Source organism: Rhagoletis pomonella, unplaced genomic scaffold (genome assembly GCF_013731165.1).
Source record: "Rhagoletis pomonella isolate Grant_MI unplaced genomic scaffold, Rhpom_1.0 Rhpom_scaffold_00002, whole genome shotgun sequence".
Taxonomy (NCBI): domain Eukaryota; kingdom Metazoa; phylum Arthropoda; class Insecta; order Diptera; family Tephritidae; genus Rhagoletis; species Rhagoletis pomonella.
In genome coordinates, this window is record NW_023458556.1 from 99,045,957 (window position 1) to 99,069,034 (window position 23,078).

Below are 23,078 nucleotides of genomic sequence, written 5' to 3' on the forward strand. Positions count from 1 at the left end.
CTACCCCAAAATGCGCATCAAAAGCATTATTTTTAACATTTATTAGGAAACTGCTCCGATAGATGCATTCAACATACCTGCACATTGGCGATACCTGCCTTAAAAATTGTGCGACTAGTATCAATTGTCAATGAAAGTATTACGTTTACCTGCACTGGCCCTACAATTACCTAATTTTACAACCTTTTATTTATTTCGCTCATCTCGCAGAACAACGAAAATGGCTATCAATTTATGTAGTTATATAGATAATTAGATAACATTCGGTAAAAATTTCGCTTGCAGTAATTTCTACATGGTAAGCGCTCCGCCAATATTTGGTTTCATAGGGATTCGGATACCTTCCTCATTGAAGGTGTAAAGAAAATTCGCTTAAGTGCCTTTTTCGCTTACGTGCACAAATTTTTCGGGCAAAGAAGGATGTGCAGCTAAGCAAAATATACTGTAATATATGTTCTAAATATGAACCACATCAGACTATAAATGGGGGTTTTACAAATATCTCATCAAATCAGACTTTAAATGCGGGTTTTACAAATATCTCGACTCCTGCGTCACCTAGCGGATTAAGTCATCTTTTATATTGCATTGTCCTCGAGTTCTGAGCTAAGTTTGAAGTTCCAGGTCTGTAGCTTATCGGGAAGTTTGTTAAATATTGACTGCAAAGTTCCAGGACATACAAAGATGCATACATACATACATACATACAAATGAAGTTAAATAAAAGCTTGTAAAAAAGACAGAAAATACGAAGAACAATCAAAAAATACATTTATTTTAGAAATGTTTATATTACAAGTAAACAGAGAAAAACTATGAACTAGTTTCATTATATGAAAAATTTGTACTTTGAATCATTGACTATTTTATCCTTTCGAATTTCTAACTCATAAAACTTTAATCTGAATAGTTGTAGTAACATTGAACCACAAGATGCATTTTGATGTTTTCTGGCAGCATTTTCATTCGATTTTCGCGAAGAAAAGCCCTGAATGTACTAAATGTGCGCTCGACGTAAGTTGATACAAGTGGAGCCCAATTTAAATATGGAACGTTTAAAACGTTCATATTATCAGGAATAAGGGCGTTTTCCTCGCCCTTTACAATTTTATCCACACCCCTTATTATCTCCAAGCCTACGTGAGCTGAGAAAACGGCTTTGAAATTTTCCAACACCAATTTGGCAAGAGGTCCCTGCGCTTTTATAAGCCGCATGGGCATGTGTATATTTTTTAATCTTAAAAAAAATTGTAAATGCTATAATCACTTTTTTAAAGGTAGAAAAGGCAAATATCTTATAAAAAGCAAAAAAACATCAAATGTGTATATATGGAATCAGGGAAAGCTAGATCGTGGACATTCTTAATCGAATATACTCTATCTCTTTAGCAGAAAAAAAGGCAATTTCCATAAAATCCGTTCCCTGGTCATAACTTTGGAACCATGAGTCACATAAACATAACATTTGGTATGCAGACATATCTATGGTAGGTGCTTATAGTAAGTTATATATAAATAAGTTTGTAAAAGGAGGCGTAGCACTTAACATAGGCTTGGAATTTTTTATCAGCCATAACTTCGGAACAACGAATCACATGACCCCTCTAATTCCTTCTGACGTGGTGTAAGACCCGCGGGTGAAAGCATGGACTGTAGATATTATATTTAAATAACCCTTTTGTAACTTTTTTCGAAAGGTGGCAACCCTATTATTTTTTTTTCTATATTAAATTTTTTGTGCATTCTCAGTAAAATGGCCTTATTGCAGCTCATTTAAATTTTGTTATTTTACATATCTGGTAGGTTTTTAAATTGTTTTCTTTACAAACCTTCCACAGAAAGAAATAACATAAAATAAAAGTGAAGCAAATCCGCGCATCCGTTTGTGAGTTACGCGGTCATACTCGCACAGCAATTAATTTTTATATATAGAGACTTAACTATCTGAATTAAGTTCTTTTGTAGTATTTACAAGCGAATGCAATTATGATTTATTTCCTTACTTACCCACTAGTCGTTCAACAGCATACTCCAAGTTTGCAGCCGACACCTTTTCCTGGCAATTTCGAGCAGCATGTAGTGCAGCTTCGTTGCAAACATTTGCTATATCGGCTCCTGAAAATCCAGGAGTTAATCGAGCAAGCTTTTCTGAAAACTTGTAGGGCTCAGAGTCTAGTTTAATACTTGACAAATGTTTCTCAAAAATTTCTTTGCGTTCATGTAAAGTAGGTAAATCAATCAAAATATGACGATCAAATCTACCGGGACGAAGTAAAGCCTACAATAAAACAAAAATAATTTATTTATTTTAACTATTTAGAAAACTAAATAAGTGTGTTATATTCTGCGTTGTTAACCCTGCCTTCATAACGTTATTTCTTACCCCTTAATTCATAACGGTACGTCTAGTAGGCGTATAATATTTAAAGGGCATTATCTGATACCTAATAGAGCTGTAAAAGTAACGAAAATTCGGATACCCGTATGTATTCGTTACTAATCCAATCAACACCCGTATCTTTGGTATCGTTACTTTACTCGTTACTTCTGATACAAGCACTTGTACCTCACAAGAATCATCGCAACAAATCTTATATCTTATATGCATATGTATACACGCAACATATTTTTTGTATCGATTCGAACAATTTGATACAATCAGCCACTTGTACCTCACAGAAATCATGCATGCATGTACGTTAGACTGCATCACTCCCCATACAAAAAAAAAAATCGGTACTATTTTTCCATTGGAATTGGAAAAAATATTAAGATTTAAGTGAGCTGGACCGATTTGAAAATACCTACAAAAATCGTGTTTTTTATGAATAAAAATAGTTTCTTAAAGATTTTTTTTTTTTTAAAAATCCAATCAAATGATAAAACGGTTTAAGCTTAAAATATTTGCATAAAAATATTTAAAAAAAATAAAAAAAAAATTTTTGAACGGAATCGTAATAGAGAGCTTTTTGATGCTGTTTTTTAACTTTTTTCAAAGATTGGTATAGGAAAAATTTGAATAACTGAACCTAAACTCCTCCGATTTAGACCTAAGAAGTGTCATTGGAAAGGTATTTTCTCACCCTTTTTACTTCTTTGCTAATAAACTCTCAAAGGATGAAAGAGAAAGGTAGGATGAACGAACGTCATTCAAAGTTGAATTAAGATGTGTTGGTATTCGAAAAAAGAAAGGATGGGACACGAATGACGTTTTTTTTGGCCAGAAATAAAAACAGTGTTAAAATACCTTTCTACTGAGATCCAATAAGTCTAAATCAAAACATTTTTAGCCCAGTTATTCAAGTTTTTCGTAAACCAATCCTTGAAAAAGTAAAAAAAACAGCATCAAAAATCTCATTCTTACGATTCCGTTGAAAAGATTTTTAAATATTTTTATGCAGATTTTTTAAGCTTAATCTAATTTGTGATCTGAGGGGGCTTTTTTTAAAAAGTTCTTTAAGAAACAATTTTTATTCATAAAAAACTTCATTTTTGGAGGTCCAGCTCGCTTAAATCTTAATATTTTTCCGAAATATTTTGGTGGACGTCTTAAAATATAATAAATTTTGTAATCCCGGTGGAAAAACCGCAACTTTTTTTGGTGATGCAGTCTACTGTACGTACATACATATACGGGCAACACACTTTAGTATCGATACGAAAAACAGTTTCGTTACCGCACAATATGTTGTGTTGTATTGATTCAAGTTGATGGTGCATATACGGAACATGCGAGTAACGAGACTATTATGTGAGTAACGAAACGAATCTTGCAGCGTAAGGAAATGTTGGTTCGTACACACGATTGAGAGAATACAAAGGTTGCGCCGATCTCGGACCGCTATTCCTCTCTTAACGAATTTGACAGAATCGTTGTTTGCATGACGTCACACTGGTGCAACTTGTTTACGTTTTCCTTGCAACATTATTTCTTCTTCTTCCATTCTTGCTCACGTTTTGGCATTTCTCTCTCGCAATTGCACCAGTGTGACGTCACTCAAAAGTTATTCTCAAAAATCCTCTCTGATCGGCGCAATCTTGTATTCTATCATTCTTGGTTCGTACATATGCATATATGTACATATATACATATCACGATTGAGAGAATGCACAGGTTGCGCCGATCTCGGACCGCTATTCCCCTCTTAACGAATTTGACAGAATCGTTGTTTGCATGACGTCACACTTGTGCAACTTGTTTACGTTTTTCTTGCAACATTTTTTCTTCTTCTTCCATTCTTGCTCACGTTTTGGCATTTCTCTCTCGCAATTGCACCAGAGTGACGTCACACAAAAGTTATTCTCAAAAATCTCTCTGATCGGCGCAATCTTGTATTCTATCATTCTTGTATACATATGTATACACGCAACATATTTTTGTGTCGATTCGAACAATTTGATACAATCAAGCACTTGTACCCAGTGATGGAAAAGTAGCCAATAGTGCCATTTTTGGCCCTTTCATTCTCAGAGGCACTTTTGGTAGAATTCATCCTGTTTTGGCACAATCATAAAATATAGAAGTTTATCATAAAATGCCAAAATATAACAAAAAATTACATACTACATTATAGATTAAAAAATTATAAAAAGTGTAAATTAAATAATAAAATAAGGGCTGTGAGAATTATTTGCAAACCGCTGAATTCTGTTGTGAATATGCAGTCCGAAAAGTAAGTTTTCGCCACAACAAGCTTTTAATTCAGAATTTTTGGAAACATTCTAAGTTCGCAGTTTTATAGTTCATTAAATGAAAGTGCAAGTTTCTGCAATATCCCGCTGATTTTTGATATTTTTTGTCATACATTTTGATCCATTTAAAAAAATTTCGAACACACTTTATATGGAAAAAATGCATAACATCGAAAACTTGGAATCTCCCTAAAAATTCTGAATTCAAAGTATTTTGTTGCGAAAACCTGCTGAGTTTTTATAATTTTTGTACAAAGTTTGAAATACCGATTTGTGTACATTTATTGTGTTTATTAAATTATGAATTAGTTTTATTTAAAATCAATTAAAAAATAATCAATGAAAATAATAGGCGAAACTGGTCAAAATGTCTTACTGCCATTATTTCGCATAAAGGTACATACATATGAGTGAAAGAATGCCAGAATAGCTGTACTTTAGTGTATTTCCCTTCCGTAATTGGAATTCTGTGTAATTTTACTATGAATTTATGTATATGTCTAATAGGCAACATAGACGGTACGCCTGACTCGCGAGTCAACTGTGTACGTGTTCACTCGCCTTTCGACTAAACACAGTTGAGTCATTCAGAGTCATACCAGAGTCGGCATCATGAAGATAACCAACCGTTCAGCTATAGAAAAACTACACGATTGAGAGAATACAAAGGTTGCGCCGATCTCGGACCGCTATTCCTCTCTTAACGAATTTGACAGAATCGTTGTTTGCATGACGTCACACTGGTGCAACTTGTTTACGTTTTTCCTTGCAAAATTTTTTCTTCTTCTTCCATTCTTGCTCACGTTTTGGCATTTCTCTCTCGCAATTGCACCAGTGTGACGTCACACAAAAGTTATTCTCAAAAATCCTCTCTGATCGGCGCAATCTTGTATTCTATCATTCTTGGAAAAACTAGATTGCTAGTACTTTTTACGCTGATTTTAACTATATAAATATTATTTACCGCAATTAAAAAGTAAAGTAGATATAAAAGGTAAAACAAAAAAATTTTGATATTTTAAAATATTAATATTTTCTAACCTGCGCAACCGATTCAAAAGGTAATGTTGTCAAAATAAAGACAATTAATTACTCTTCGAGCTGATATATAAATGTGTATGCTTTTTTACATACTTAAGCCAAAAATATTATAAAACAAAAAAAAATTCATAAATTTTTGATAAAATAACCTTTTTTTAGAAAAAGTCCATAATCAATGCTAAAAAAATTTATATTATTTAGAAAGTGCAAGTTTTTAGCTCTAATTTGATATACATATTATATAATGATTTGCTTTTGAGTTTTCAGAATCCAGTGATAATAAAAAATATAAATGCATGTATGTGCAAATCCATATTCCAGTTAATTAAACGGGTTGGCTTTCCATTATGGCTGTTCGTTAAAGGGGCGGTGGACGAAAAGTAGGTGGGCGTGGCACCTTTTTGGAGAGGGAATGAACCGCCATTGACAAAAATGCAACCCCCGACCACCTAGGTCCCCTATGGTTCCTTAGGGACCTCTTAGAAAAATGGCTAAAAATCACAATTTTCATTTGCGTTTTTTCGCTTGAAAAATGTTAAACATTCATTTGCACAAGACATTTTTATATACAGCGTGGCGACGAATAACTATTACCCCGGTTTTTTTGAGAAATAAAAGGGTCCTTTATAGATTTTGCGAAAAAAGTATTTTATTGTCAATTTTCCACAGATTTTACTTTAGTTGTATTAATTAGTTATTAAATTTTAATCCCTATTTACATTTGCCAGCAGTTTAAACTTTGAGAGAAAAGTTCATTTGGCACGCAAGTCTTTTTCAGGTGTATTTTTTCTTAGGCTTTGTATAAAAAATACAAAAAAGAAAAAACCTGTATAAGGTTGGTCGAATGAATGGCCGTCCTAGTCACCAGTTCCGAGTCTATTCGATTTTTGAGTATGAGCCCTTATGTCGAACAAAAGCGGGAGTATAAAGGACACAAAATGGACAAAATTTGCCTATGGTTACAGAAGATATGGAATAAATTAACTGACGAAAACCTGCGTGCCAAATGAACTTTACTCTCAAAGTTTACACTGCTGGCAAATGTAAACAAGGATTAAAATTTGAAAACTAATTAATACAACTAAAGTAAAATCTGTGGAAAATTAACAACAAAATACTTTTTTGGCAAAATCTATAAAGGACCCTTTTATTTCTCAAAAAAATCTGGGTAACAGTTATTCGTCGCCACGCTGTACACATTTTTACATACAAGGCATTTTTATAAAACACCCAGTAACCATAATAGACATCACTGGGGCGGCAGCCCCAGGTTTACCACACAGAAAGGGAATTCTAGTTACCTCATCCTTTCCCAAGGCTACATCACTGGGGCGGTAGCCCCAGTTGGTGCACACCAAAAGGAGAATTCTATTTGGTAAGGGTTATAATCCCTAAGTGCGGCCGAAGGCCGCCTACACAGAAAGGTGTTCTCTGCAAGGGGTGTTCAGCTCCGCTTCTTCGGCAATACAGAAAAGAGAATTCTACTTTGTAAAGGTTATGAAAGAAAGAAGTTCTGGGCAAAAGAAACTATGATATCACCCACACTTGTCACTTGCTTGTAAATGCTTTTAATTTTTTTTATCACTGAATTCTTAAACCTCAAAAGTAGATCATAATAAAATATGTATATCAAATTAAAGGTAAGAACTTGCACTTTCTAAGTAATATATATGTTTTTAGCATTGATTATGCTCTTTTTTCTAAAAAAGTTTATTATATGAAAAGATTATAACATTTTATTTGTTTTTTAATATTTTTGGCTTAAATATATAAGCAAGCAAACACATTTTATATATCAACTTAAAGATAGATTCATTGTCTTTATTTTGATATCATTACTTTTTTAATCGGTTACGTAGTTTAGAAAATATTAATATTTTAAAATATCACAAAAATTTTCTTTAACCTTTTATATCTTCTTTACTTTTCAATTGCGGGAAATAATATTTATTTAGTTGAAATCAGCGTAAAAAGTACTATCGGTTTTTGGTTTTCCCATAGCTGAACGGTTGGTTATCTTGATGTGTTCCCCAGAGTCATGTCGGTGTAACTAACACATATTAATTTTTACTTAACGCATCCAAACCGACTCGCGATTCAGACGCACCGTGTATGCCGCCTATAAAGAAAACCGCATAAAAGTGATTTACTGTAATAATTTAGTTAATTATTAATTTTTATATTAAGAAATAATTATTATAAAAGAAATTTAATTTTGTGGCACTTAGGGTTGCCAGACGTACTGCTTTTGGGAGTACACGTACTCCTTTTTATTGCAATGTACTCCCTTGTACTACCAAAAAAAATATATGGAAATGTACTCCTTTATTTGTTTTGTACTTCTTTTGTTCTCCCTTTTCCAGCTATTAATATTTTATCATATACAGGGTGTAAAATAATAACTGTCGCACAGTTTTTTTTGTTAATAAAAGGGACCTTTATAGATTTGGCGAAAATTTTATTAATTCGTTTTTAAATTTTAACCTTCATTTGGGTTTACCAGCGGGTTTGGGAGAAAAGCGCAAGCGGCACGCAAGTCTTCGTCGGTTACTTTATTACATATCTTCTGTAAATATAGGCTAATTTCTCCCATTTGGGTCCTTTATACTCCGTCTTTTGCCCAACATAAGGCCTCATACTCAGCAAACGAAAAGACTCCGAACCGGTGACTAGGAGGGCATTCATACGACCAACCCTATACAGTTTTTTTCTAATTTTTTTATACAAAGTCTAAAAAAATGTACACCTATAAAAGACGTGAGTGCCGCATGAACTTATCTCCCAAAGCTGGCAAATGCAAATAAGGATTACAATTTTAAAACTAATTAATAAAATTAGTGTAAAGTATTTACAAAGTTAACAAAAAAATACTCTTTTTCGCAAAATCTATAAAGGACTCTTTTATTTTTCAAAAAACCTGTGCGACAGTTATTATCTTACGAGCTGTACTTTGCCATTCATATTGTGGCAAACACTACTTAGTAAGCAAAGTTAAGTGTGATAGTGAAAAGGTGTAGGCATGGTCGTAGCAAGGTAGGTGCAGAGCGCTCAGGTATAAAAATCATAAAAATATTAAATTAATTATAAGGCTTAAATTAAAAAACTGGCCATATATTCAGAAAGAGTTTGGAATTCTTTTGTAGAATTTAGTTGGGGAAATTTTCCTATAAGGGCGGTCATTGAAGAGGTGGTGAGCGAAGGGGAGTGGGCGTGGCACCCCGACCACCTAGGCCCCCTATAGGTCCCTAGGGACGCCTTAGAAAATCGCTAAATATCACAATTGGGTGCCACGCCCACTCCCCCTTTGATCACCGTCTCTTTAACGCCCACCCTTATTGGAAAGCCAGCTCATTTAGTTATTTATTTTTAACATTTATTGTTGCTTTGAAAAAGATTTCTAAAATATCTTTGTTTATTTGTACCTAATTAATGGTAATTTGTAACAATAAATTGCACAAAAAATATGTACTCCTTTTTTAAGTCTTGTACTGCTTTTTTTCTATCGAAAATATAAATGTACTCCTTTCTCCGTTTCAAAATCTGGCAACCCTAGTGGCACTTTCAGATTCTTTTCGGCACAATTTTTGAAGACCATTAGGCACATTTCGAAATTTTGAAATTCCATCACTGATTGTACCTCACACGAATCATGCATGCATGTACGTACATACACACACAACACACTTCAGTATCGATACGAAAAACAGTTTCGTTACCGCACAATATGTTGTGTTGTATTGATTCACGATAAGGGTGCATATACGGAACATGCGAGTAACGAGATTATGTGAGTAACGATTCGGTACTTCGAGTCAGGGGTTGTATTCGTTACTTAGTAACGAATATATACGGTTTGCTACAGCTCTAATACCTAATGACTACATATCAGTGGCCTGCACGATTATGTTAGTATCGTACGAGTACGTTATTAACTAACACTTCTTTTTTTAATTACTTCAGCATAAATTAATTCATAAAGTCATAGAAATTAAACATATTTCAATTTGGCAGAAACGATAGCAGAAAGTAGGAGTGAGAAATAACAAAATAGATTTAATTAATTAATTCTCAATACCCATTCGTCCTCGTAAACCAAAAAACTTTATTTGTTTTAATCCACAGAACTTCCTCTTTCATTCGTTATTCTACATTGCATTAAAATTTTTAAATAGTTTTTGGAAGCAATCATATCTTTAAAATTACAAGGTCCTTGACATAAGAGAGAAAATCTGCAAACGAAGTTTTACTATAGTTTCGTAAGTACATATATTAATTGCTACCAGTTATACCAGTTTTTTTGTACTGTTTGATATTCATAAAAATGATAAAACTCTATGTAAAGTGGGGAATTTATAAAAAGACTTGTAACTAAAATAGCTAACTCGATTTAAAAAAGCTAAGAAAATAGCTAATAGCTAAGCGCAAATTTCTATAGCTTAACGTCGAAAATAATAGCTACAAAATAGCTCAACTGGTAACACTGATGCTGTCAGTGCCATTTTGACGTGGTATTAGTGCGTCACGCTCATGGTTGCCACATTTTATAAATGTAGTAACAGTGAAAATTTTTCGTGCATGCATAACCAGTGTTGCCGCCGCTCAAAGAACTTTCTAACCAAGGTTAGGCGAAAAAGTTACCAAATGTAAGGAAAAATAACCAATTTTTTTATTAGATTAACAGTTCAGGTCATCACAAATTCTTTTATATAGTACGTACAGAAAAAGTTCACAAACCATAGAAAATCAATTTTTATTTGCATTTTTGAAAAGTAAATCCTTTTAAGGCTGTAATATATTTATATTTAAAAAAATCAGGCTTCCCGTATTACGAGGTATTTATATATGTACTATCTGAGTATGTATTCATTTAAAGTAGTCTTTAGCCGACCATGTATGTTAATTATTCTGTATATTATAAATCAAATACATACATATATAAGTAATATTAATACATTCATTCCAAATATTCTCACTTGGTTTCACTGATGAGGGTTCCACTGTTGCGGCTTCTCTCCTCAACCTCAACAGGTGTAGCTGGCCTATGTCTTATAACGAGCCTAATTTAAAAGTTTTTTGAAGATACATATTATGCAAAATACAACCAAAATTGTGCATTTTTTGTTCACTTATCCATAGCATGAGCCCGTATAAATTAACTTGCGCGGAATTCTAATAATTTTTCCCGGCTTCTTAATGACTCTCGTATTATTCAAATGTCATTTCAGGTACATACTAGGGGTATTTATCAAAAGTGATAAACTGTTGATAAACTTGATAAAATTATCATTTTGATAAATGCACAGTCAAACTTTGTATGGACATCTATTTAACCAAAGTTTATAACTTTATCAAACGATTTTAATGGATAAACGTATAAATTTCAGCAGAATTCAACCTTGACAGACCGCCAGGTGGTTGATTTTGCTACGAACGCATAAAAAGCAAATTAGCAAAATGGACGAGGTAAGAATGAAACGTAACTAGCCAGATAAGTTAAGTAATAAACAATTTTGGGCAATTATTTACGAAAGTGCGTTCATGAAAGAATGCGGATAAACAATTTATCCCTTTACCATTTTAGATGAAGACCCCTACTATGTAGGTGTGTGCAAAGAACATAGAAATGGTGTAACTGCCGGGCCGTTTCAAAAACTTGGCGATTAATTCACCACGATTTATTAAAGACACGAACCGATAGTTGCACTCTCGAACTTTTACATGTTCTTTTGCATTTTAGTAGTAATAACTTAATTTAAATAACCATATTGAGCAGAATAAATGTATTTGGTTATACTATTTTTCAAAGATTTAATTATTGTATGTATAAAAAAATTAAAAACTGCAGTAAATGTTTAAAAATAGCCAAAATGGGAAGGATCTTAACAACATCACAGGCAAGAAAAAAATAACCAAAATTGGTTAAAAGTAACCAAAACGGCAACACTGTGCATAACTATTAGTTTAGGGTAAATTTTACATATACACTTACTTACACTTACACTTACTGGTATAATTCATTTGTTTTATACTTGGTTACCATTTTATTGGTATAAAATCTTTCAACGTTTAGGTTCTATTATTTTCATAATAATAAAAATGTGCTTTCACATAAATAGGTATATAATTCTAATAAAATAATGTAAAAAAAATATTTTTTTAAAACAAGCTTTTATTTAACATGTACAATCAAAGGAATAAAATAAAGTAGTGTAACAAAAGATTTTTTAGCAAGAAAATTTTGTCAAAACTGCACTAAAATTAATAAAATAAAATAAGTTAAGGTCTCGTTAAAGTTACTAAAAGCCATTTAGTGAAAGGAGTTATTCAAACTCTAATGAAAATCACTAAAAATTTTTACTAATTTACTTCGTTTTTAAAAAAGCTTGTCGGCGAATTCAGCGTACATGCATAATTGGTTAGATATATATATATATATGTACAGTGCCGGTAAAAATAATAGCACTGTGAGGTACTATGAGGTCTATCAAAGGAAAACTCCAAATAATTTTACTTCTGGTATCTTTTTATTTCTCTAACAAACTTATCATATTATTCCACACTAAATAAAAAAAATATTTAACTTAATTTAATGCATCGCCAATTTTTTTAAAGTATTTATATGGAAGTATCCAAAATATGGCGGTAAAAAAAATAGCACTGAGAATTCGTTATGCCCTTAAAAACTAAAATAAAATATAAACCCTTAATTTTTCATTTAGAAGTGAATGTACATAAATATTAGGCTCCATATTAATACTTAGTAGCATGTCCTTTATTCTTAAGAACGGCCGCACAACGTCTTGGCATGGAGTCAACAAGGTCCTGACATTTCTTTTTTGGAATCTTGCTCCAGGAATCTTTCACTGCCTCCCAAAGTGCTTCTTTACTGGTTGGTCTGGCGTCATGAACTGCCTTCTTGACCTCAGTCCAGAGGTTCTCAATTGGATTGAGATCAGGCGACTGTGCAGGCCACTCCATAACATTGATCAAATGATCCCCAAATCACTTTTTTGCCCTCCGACTAGTGTGTTTGGGGTCATTGTCCTGCTGAAAGACCCACCTTAATGGCATTTCCTCTTCGGCGTAAGGGTACATCACTTCCTCTAATATTCTTACGTATACATATTGATCCATGATTTCTTTGATCCAATATATAGGGCCTACACCATTGTAGGAAAAACAAGCCCACACCATTATACTAGTACCTCCGTGTTTAAGTGTTTTTGTAGTGAACTTGGGATCAAATTCAGTTTTCTGGGGCCTCCTAACGTAGTCTCGACCACCTTTGCCACCATAGAGCACAATTTTGCTTTCATCCGTCCAAAGAATGTTCCTCCATTTCCCTACCGGCCAGTCCAAATGATCTTCTGCAAACTTCAGACGCTGTTTCAAATGCTTACTCGTTAATAAAGGAACCTTCCTGGGAGTGCACGACTTTAAACCATTCTCTCTAAGCCGGGAGCGAACTGTCTCTACACATGCCGTGATATTAAGCTCCTTTCTAAGTACAGTTGCTGGCTTAAAAGGGTCTTTTTGGCTTTGCCGAATAAGCCGTCTGACCAGTAAGGGTGACATTACCCGCTTGCGTCCACGTGTTTCTGGTTTTGGAACAAATTTTAATGCATTTCGGATCATTTTGTTGGAACAGCCAACTGTACGGCCCACTTCCGCATAAGTTTTGCCTTGAGAAATAAGTTTTTTTATAATTTCACGTTTTTCGGCGCTGCAATGTTTTCCACGTCCCATAGCTATTCAAACAATTTACAAAATTCAACTTTTTACACAACAGAGGTATTAAACAAATTATATTTACCTTTATTCACGGAAAAATTGTTAATAAATATAAAGGAAAGATATTTTCCAAACGAAATGCACAGCCAGTGCTATTATTTTTACCGCGTCAAATCGAGTACCACCGAACAAATTACTTGAAGTTGAGAGAACCGTTATTATTTCAAGCAAAACGAAGCACTCTTGAAAAGAGAATTTTATTACCTAACTGTTAAAACAGAAGAAGCCTGAAAATTGTGATGCTCTCAGATTTTTCAAATAGGAATGGAAAGTTCATAGCGGTAGTGCTATTTTTTTTACCGGCACTGTATGTATGCATATATTTAAATGTCGGTTTGCTATTCGCGCGACAAGCTTTTTTAAAAACGAAGTAAATTAGTACAAATTGTTAGTAATTTTCATTAGAGTTTGAATAACTCCTTTCACTAAATGGCTTTTAGTAACTTTAACGAGACCTTAACTTATTTTATTTTATTCATTTTAGTGCAGTTTTGACAAAATTTTCTTGCTAAAAAATCTTTTGTTACACTACTTTATTTTATTCCTTTGATTGTACATGTTAAATAAAAGCTTGTTTTTAAAAAATATTTTTTTTACATTATTTTATTTTATAATTTTTAGTCCATTTATAAAAGCGTTGTATATTAAAAAGTGTTATTTCATTTTATGTACAAAATTTTGCAATAGATATTAAAATAATTCAACTTGCAATGAAAGAGAACAGAAGACTTGGCAAGCAAAATGTTGTTTGCTTACGGTTTGTATAATCATACATATGTACATACATATAGCAGCAGTTAATTTTATTTAAAGAAATGGCGTGTCGTCCATTTCCGTTGCAGCATGGCATATATTTAGGCGCAATATTTAACTTCTTCTGTCGGGGCGACATCTGGAGTCTTCTAATTCTTACAACGAGGTTCATATCTAGACTAGGTTGATATCAGAATTTGCCACAAGTAGCTTTGCTACACTATCGCCGACAGCTTTAACAATTTTATAGTGGTTTTACGTTCTTTGGCAAATTACGCTCTGTTAGCCATAAATCTTACTATTTTTTGACCGCCTTTGAATCAAGACCCCTGGACCATATGGGGAATTCATTTATATTTTAAATTGCATTGTCATCGTGATTGGAACTATGCTGAAAATTTCAAGTCTCTAACTTGTCGGGAAGTCAGTTTAAAATCGATTGGAAATTTCCGCGATTTGCGCGGGATGACCAAGTTAAATAAAAGCTTATAAAAATAGATTATGTAATAAATATTATCCACTATTTTTGGGTATAAACCAGCATTAAAATTTCTTATATATTTATATATAACTAGAATCAAATTATTCTGGAATAAAGCGTGTCATTTGTGTTCCTTTTATAAAAATCCTAAAGCAATTTTTAAGTCATGTACATATATATTACCATCATTTATTAACTCAAATTGAAGTTCTCATTCAGGGTCATACATTTTGTGTTTGGTTTGTAGCAAATGCATGCAAATAAAAATCTAAAAGCAAAGTGTATTAAAAACACGCTACTTTTGGCTTTGGGTATTTTTTTTAAAGTTCATACAAAAAATGTGGCAAGCGTGTGCCAAGATTACGAATAAAAATCAATCAACTGAGCATGTCGTTTTGCCATTCCATCCCAGCCGACCAAATATCCGCAAAATATCGTAAGCAGATGTTTTGCGGACGCTGTGCGGATGAAACAAATGAAAACGATAATCGCAACGCGTTACTCTGTTTGTGGCAGGCAAAGTACCGTTCTCAAAGGTTTGCAAATGTCTCGTTAGAGGATCACTTTGTATGGTTTTTCAGACGTATGTTTTTCCCTGTCCCATTGCTATTATGGCGATGAATGAGACGGAAGCGGGGGATGAGACGGCAGCGAGGGAGCCAAGCAGCGGGTGGTTAGTTTAATTTCACATATATATGGATGTACTAATGCATATTTTTTTATAGAATTTTTATAATACTATGTTACATTAGACCAACACACACACACTTGTGAAAATTTTTATTCCTTTACTTACATTTTTCAAATCCATTTTCATTACTTATCTTTAACAGCCAGTTTCACCAAACTATTTAAGTGGAAATTAACTTTAATTTAATTTTGTATTTAATTCTCATTTAAATAATTTTCAGTTTCAATAAACTATTTATTTAAGTGTGTAAAAAGTGGTTGTAAATCAGACTAGGACTAGCTTTCGCTTTCATTTGTACTGAGAGCTTTTGAAAGCTTTGGCACGCTGTGTTGTAAAAGCAGGGCTGGTATACAAGTAAGCAGCAGATACACAATGATCAGGTGATTAAACGTGTAACACCTCTGAGTGTGGTTGTTCTGATTTAACTTTTATTTAAGTGCAGAGCATAGGTCACTTAAATCAAAATTAAAATTGATTGGTGAAACCGAAAATTCGAAAATTAAAGTAATTTTCACTTAAATAATTTGGTGAAACTGGCTGTAAGTGATCCAAGGCATTAAAGCCATTTTTCAAATTCAATATTTAACTTTAAGTGATTCAAGGCATTAAAGCCAATTTTTCAACTTATTTTCATTATTTAACTTTTAAGTGATTTTCTTGAACTTCATTTTCAATATGTAGCTTTAAGTGATTCGAGGGATTAAACCCAACTTTTCAAATTCACTTTCATTATTTAGCTTTAAGTGACTTGAGGGATTTTTAAATTCCATTTTTATTACTTAGCTTTAAGTGACGTGACGTTTTTCAAATAATTTTCTTCATTATCAAACAATTTTTATAAATACTTCGAGATGCATATTTGAATTAAATGAGGTGGTATACCCCAAGGCAAATTTTTCTTGATTTTCACACATGCAAAATATCTTTTCAAACAATTTTAAATTTTCGATCTTAAATTTTTTTTTTTATAACTAGTGATTAAAGTATCCACCTAGATGTAAGTGTCTTAATACGGTTTTTCCTAAATTTTTAACGACTATCTCAATTCCATTTTCGTATTCAAAAATACAAAACGTTAATACAACACAACTACTATTTTTACCATACACCGATGTAAATCATTAATAATATTTTGATACGACAATAACTTTATAAATACAAAAAACGGTATTTGTTACAAGCGGATCTGAACAACGTGGTTAATTGATGTAATGCAAATTATATGCCACTTAACCTTAAAAAATGTGAAGTTATGTGTTTCTCTCGAAGGGCAGTTAAACCAGCTGTTCAATTTCAAATTATAATCTGGAGCAGGTATCCAGTTTTGTCGACCTTGGTATCACAATGGATTCCAAACTCAATTTCAACATTCATATTAATATTACAGTCAATAAAGCCAAAGGCGTTTTTGCATTTGTAAAGCGATGGCCAGGAGAGTTCAAAGATCCTTATGTTACAAAACCTCTTTTTACCACTTTAGTTATACCTATACTAGAATACGGATCTATTGCTTGGAACCCCCGGTACCAAGTTCATTCAGATACGATCGAATCAATTCAAAACCAATTCTTGCATTTTGCATTGCGTGATTTTAACTGGGATTCAGACTACAATCTCCCCCTTTCCACTAGTCTAAAGCTCATAAATTTGCCTACACTCGCAAGTCGTAGAGAAATACCAGGTATAATGTTTATCGCAAATTTATGACAGGCTTGATTAATAGCCCGGCCCTTCTGGCTGAGATAAATTTTAATGTTCCCTATCGAGTGTTAAGACATTTTCGACCTCTATTTTTGAAGCCATGCAAAACTAACTTTGAACTAAACGAATCATTCCGTGGCTTATGTCAAGATTTTAACTCTCATTTTACGCGTTTGACATATCGGACTCGATTTTTGCTATAAGGAAAACTATCATTTTCACTCTCAATAATTGAAATACTATCTTTAGCATATCCAATCAGCTGATGAATTTGATTCTGTAGCTGAAAAACTCCTGTTTCCACGACTCGGCACAAAAAAAAATGAAAACAAGTTCCGTACGTCATGCGGACTGCGCCCCTCGTGTCGGTTTGGTGGGAATAGAGGGTAAAACTCGTTGGTATTTAAAAAAACAGGTAGGTAGAGATGTCGACTATAATGATCGTAGAGTTTTCAAAGTAAAAACACTAACAGATGATCACCTGTTTTTGGCATTTGGTGTTCTCTTTTATAATTGCTTCTATTTCTATTACAATTTCATCCATTTATATTACAATTTATTCAAAATACTCTAACCCACTGAACCAAAAACACCAATACACTAAGCAAAAACGTACCTACACCCTACCAAATGGTAAGAAGAGAGTTACGTTACTTAAGGAACTGTACGATGACTAGGTATAATTCCGTTTGTCGCCGGTTCAAATGCCGGCATATGCTGTATTTTAATGATAAAAACAAATTTTTTAATATATGTACATACAAAATTTACATTTTTCACATGAAATTTCAATTTGTAAACGCTTGTCATTAGCATTTTCAATCTTGATAATTTATCAAGAAAAGAGCTTTTGATTTCTGTGCTAGAATCCCAATTCTTGATAAATAATAAAGAATCTACAAGAAAAAAGAGGGTAGTTGCAATAAACAACTTTTGACGGATAATATTTTTTTGAAGTTTCATAAATTGCGAGTATTCTAATCGGCCTTGGACAAAAATATGCAAATGCATATCGCATATGCAAATGCATATAATGACACAAAATGAACATTTTGGCGAAAAAGCACAAAAATGATTATTTTGGTAATAAGTTAGTTAATTTTCGCATAATTTCATCTGAAAATACCTTTGCGGAGGTAACCAGGGTTGCTGACGAGGTTTGTTCAATTGACAAAAAGAAAAGCTGACAAACAACGGAAAGTCCCGTTATTTTTTAGTTAACAATTTTAATATACTCGCAAAAATATTTCGACTGTTGTTTTCCCAATAGTGAAGTTTCGCGCTAAACCGGTTTTCGTGGTTGAAAAATTCAATAACAATTTTTCGTTTTTAGCGAAAGCTGTTTAACAGTTTCCAGGAGCTGGATTCTGTAACTGTGAGTTTTCAGGTATACACTGACAATTATGTGCACTCTTCATTTTGCGATCCAGCAAGTATGAGAATGAGTTTTAACTGTCAAAATTGTGTACACTTCTCTTCCGAAAAACTCACTGAATTTTATTCGGTGATTTCTTGGTTGCGAGTTTGGCACTCGGTGTACACTACCTTTTCTCACAGTTACAGAATCCAGCCCCAGGTGTGTTGCGAACTGAGCAGGGTGTTTTATTCTTCATCTATTGTAACCTGCTCAATATCAGCAACAAAAATATTTTGTGTGAAGCAGCACTTCAATAAAATGTTGCAATATTTTCACCTAGAAAATTGCCATCTTTTAAATTCTATCCAACAAAGTCTTGTGACGTAGTGTTCATTTTCAATACATATATGTATGCAATTGTATTAAAGATAATAAATACATTTTGTATGTATGTACAAAAACTTTTTATGCGTTAATCGAAAAAATTTTCGTTATATAATTTTTAGGGGCATATATCAAGCATATTTTTAATATTTTGAAGTCATTTTAATGATCAAATAATTAAGTTGTTTGTGCATATTTTTGTTTTTCTTATTCATAATATTAAAACAATAAATCAGAGAATTTTCTTTCCCACATTTATACCAATTTAATAATATTTGAAATCAAAAATCATTATCATGCTTAGTAATTTTTTTACTTAGGTGGTTCGCACCTTTTTTTATTAAAAATATATAACATGTAAACTGTTAAAGGAAACTTCATCGTAATTGTTCTTTTTATTTTATAATAAAAATCACGAGAGCATTATGTTGTTATTTTTTCATTCTCTTATTTTTTGAATGCAATCTTTGCGATTTAAAAATCTAATTCTAAAGAATGTTCTTTCCAAATAAAACATATTTATAATATTTTGGTCCAAATTTAATTTTAAATTTCTAGTCGGATTTTGCAAAACATTTGGCTTTGTGGTTAGCATATCACCATTAACTTCAACAAATTTTGAATATAAAATTTCCAATGTATGCAAAAAACTTGAAGTCGGCTTTCACAGACCGATAATCAATTAATATAAGTACAAGTTAAAAGGTAGCTTCTGCAATCTAAATACTTTGTAATTTTTGAAATATATATTATTAAATATGTAAAACAATAGTAAAATTTTGCAACCTATTTTTTCTTATTATTTACTAGCCAACGCACATAGCGGTATTTGGCCCCACACACAGGTCTAGAGTCTACATAACCCGAGACTGCGTAACTGTGAATGCCGTTCAGGGCCTGTCTGTAAGCTGACGGGTCCAGAGGCTGCTTAATGAACCTCTGGACTTCGTCCGTCAGTTCATATAGATGCCTCCTGACGTGCCTTGGCGAGGGCTCCTCTGCAAGCAGCTGTCTGTTTGGGTGGCCACATCTGTGGCTCCCAACCAGAAACTGCTTGCAGAGCATCGTGTTGTGCTCCCTAATTGGGAGCATTTTCGCCTCATCGTGGAGGTGGTGTTCTGGTGACATCAGGAGGCATCCGGTCGCTGTCCTAAGTGCTGTGTTTTGTGCTGTCTGTAGCTTCATCCACTGCGTCCTACTAGTCCCCGGCGACCACACTGGTGCTGCGTAGTTTAAAACCGGCCGGCCTATTGCCTTGTATGTTGCCAGCAACGTTTCTTTGTCTTTGCCCCAAGAACTGCCGGCTAGCGACTTGAGGACCTTGTTGCGGCTCTGTACTTTATTGACAATAGCGGTTGGGTGCGCAGAGAAGCAGAGCAGGCTGTCGAATATAACTCCGAGTATTTTGGGATTATTCACCGTCGGAATTGGTGTGTCATCGACGTGAATTCCCAGCGGTAGCCTGACCTCCTTCGTCCAGGTTGTGAAAGGGGTCGCAGAGGATTTCGTAGGGGAGAGGGCTAGACACTTTGCAGTGAAGAAGCGAGGAAGTGCGGAGAGATGCCCGTTTACTTTCGAACACAGGTCATCAATTCCATTCCCAGTTGCCATGATCGAGCAATCGTCGGCGTAAGAGACAATCGAGACTCCCTCTGGTGGTTGAGGGAGCTTTGAAATGTAAAAGTTAAACAGTATCGGGGAAAGGACACCACCCTGTTGAACCCCCTGTTTTATTTTTCTAAGTTTACTCGATTTGTCTCTAAACACTACCGACGAGTGTCGACCAGTCAGATAATTTGCCGACCACCGTTTGAGCCTCTGTGGGAGAGAGGAAGTCTCTATATCTTCTAGTAGCGTGGAATGGCAGACGTTATCAAACGCCTTTGACAAGTCCAACGCTACTAGAATCGTTCTCTCACAGGGACGGTTTCGGTTAATGCCACGAGTTATCTGATGCTTCGCTGGGGTCAAGTGGCTTGTGAAATATGGGAGTAGCAAGGCCTCGAGTGTCTTCGCTACCGGGGAAAGGAGTGTTATCGGACGATAAGAATCTCCTATGTTGGCAGGTTTCGCCGGTTTGAGCAGTGGGACCACTCTCCCCACCTTCCAGATGTCTGGGATGGTGAGAGTGGCCATAGACAAATTGAGAACCTCCGCTAGGTACGCTACCCAAGCAGGACCCAAATTTTTCAGCATCAGCATGCATATTCCGTCGGGACCCATGGATTTGGAGGCTTTCGCCTTCCCGATGGCCACCTGAACTTCACCGCAAGTGAAAGCAAGGGGGGCACAGGTTGTTGGCAGTTTGTGCAGCCTTCTGGTCACTCGACGCTTGGCTTTGTCCACCGGAGGATGCAGTATGAACTGCCGGCTAAAATAGCTCGCGCATCGCTCCGGGTCCGACGAAGCATGGTCGCCGAAAGAAATTTCGACTCTGTCGTCGTGCTTCGTCGGATTAGACAGTGACCTCACGGTTGACCAAAGCTTACTCACACCAGAGGTGAAGTTACAGGTCTTCAGATGCTCTTCCCACTTCTTCCGCTTATGTACGTTTACTATTTGCGTTGAGATCCCTGATACGGGGATATCTGGGATCGGCCTGACGAAGGCTATCACGCTCATCGGCTAGAACAACCGCTTCAGCAGGGAAATTTGGACGTGGGTCCGTGATACATCTTGCAGGTACGAAGCGAGCTGCAACAGCGGTGACAGCCCTGCGGAACTTACGTTCACCAATATGGTCGTCGGTTGGTGTGGGGAGAGCAGCGAAGGTGTTTTCAGTAAATTCCGCGAAGCAAAGTCGGTTGGTTTATCGATCGAGATGACTATGGGCAGATGGTCTGATGCCAAAGTCAGCAGAGGTCGCCATGGTATGCTGTTTATCAGACCAGCGCTGACTATTGTTATGTCTGGCGAGCTGCAGCAGCTGCCCATAATCCTGGTGGGTGCGTCGTCGTTCATTGTGCAGAATGTCGAATCGTCTATCTGCTCAGCCAAGTCAGTTCCCCTACGATCGTTTGACAGGCTTGAATGCCAAAGATCGTGGTGCGCATTAAAGTCGCCTACTACAATACGGTTTTCACCTCTGAGGAGCGCACCTATGTCAGGGTGATATCCTGCCGGGCAGCAGGTGACAGGGGGTATATAAACGTTAAATATTTCGAGCTCAACATCACGTGACCGGATAGCAATGCCCTGACATTCTAGGGTGGTATCCCTGCGGTCGATGTCTGATTCGATAAGACGATACTGCACGGTGTGGTGCGTGATGAACGCTAAGCCACCACCATTATCCCGCTCTCGATCTCGACGGTGCACGTTGTACCTGGCACAATTCAACAGTGTTGAATTGCTGTGCAACTTCGTCTCTTGGACCGCAGCTATCACTATGCCATGCTTTCCCATGAAGAAGGTTATCTCCTCGATCTTGCTCTGAAGCCCGTTACAGTTAAATTAAAGGAGCTTCATGTGGTTCGGGAGACGTGTGCTGATGCGGGGTGTGAGGGAGGTGTGTGGTCGTGCCGCAGTTGGCAGTGTGCGCTGCTGAGGTGGTTGCCGCCCTGTGGTGGTGGCGGGAGGCGTCGCAGTTGAGGTCTGCGACCGAGCAGCGCAACACGGGCCCTCGAAGTTCCCAGTTCAATGTAGTGTAACTGAAAGTCGACCATGCTTAACGTTTATAATTATTTAATTTATTCATAACAACAAGGGTTTCATATTTCAGTTGTTTGAATATTTTGAATATAGAACTCACGCATTGTCAGGCACACGTGCCAAACCGTCAAACAAACTAACTTTAAGCTTCATATTATTTATGCTTATGCAGCAATTATTTCCCATAAATACCCCAATATGTTAGGCTAAGAATTCAATTGTAAAAGAACCTACAAAGCGACATTGAGTTGCTCAGTAAAATAAATTCAATACAATTAAAACATAAATGAATTGTTTCATTCGATACATGGCGATCCTGCCAGCTTTTTGCGAAAATTAATTTTCAAAAAAGCTATCCTGCCAACCGGTGCTTAGATGTGAATTGCACAGTGGCAGTCTAGTGCTTTGCTGCACAGATCAGCCTGAATCCTGGTTTGCTTAAATTGCAACATTTTTAAAATTTTGTGCTTAAAAATTATGCACTAAAAAGCACTTTGACTTGATCAGCCAAAAAAAAAAAAAAAAAAAAAAAAAAA

General features: G+C 35.1%; 1 protein-coding gene across 1 annotated transcript in view; it reads right to left on the minus strand.

The window, feature by feature from the left end:
* The window catches only part of LOC118734235 (paraplegin), a gene marked incomplete in the record, with an annotated part of 425,846 nt that overhangs the window by 221,386 nt on the left and 181,382 nt on the right, over positions 1-23,078 (minus strand). The window contains 1 exon segment of the mRNA XM_036463957.1: positions 2,008-2,278. Coding sequence (XP_036319850.1) covers positions 2,008-2,278 — 271 coding nt within the window.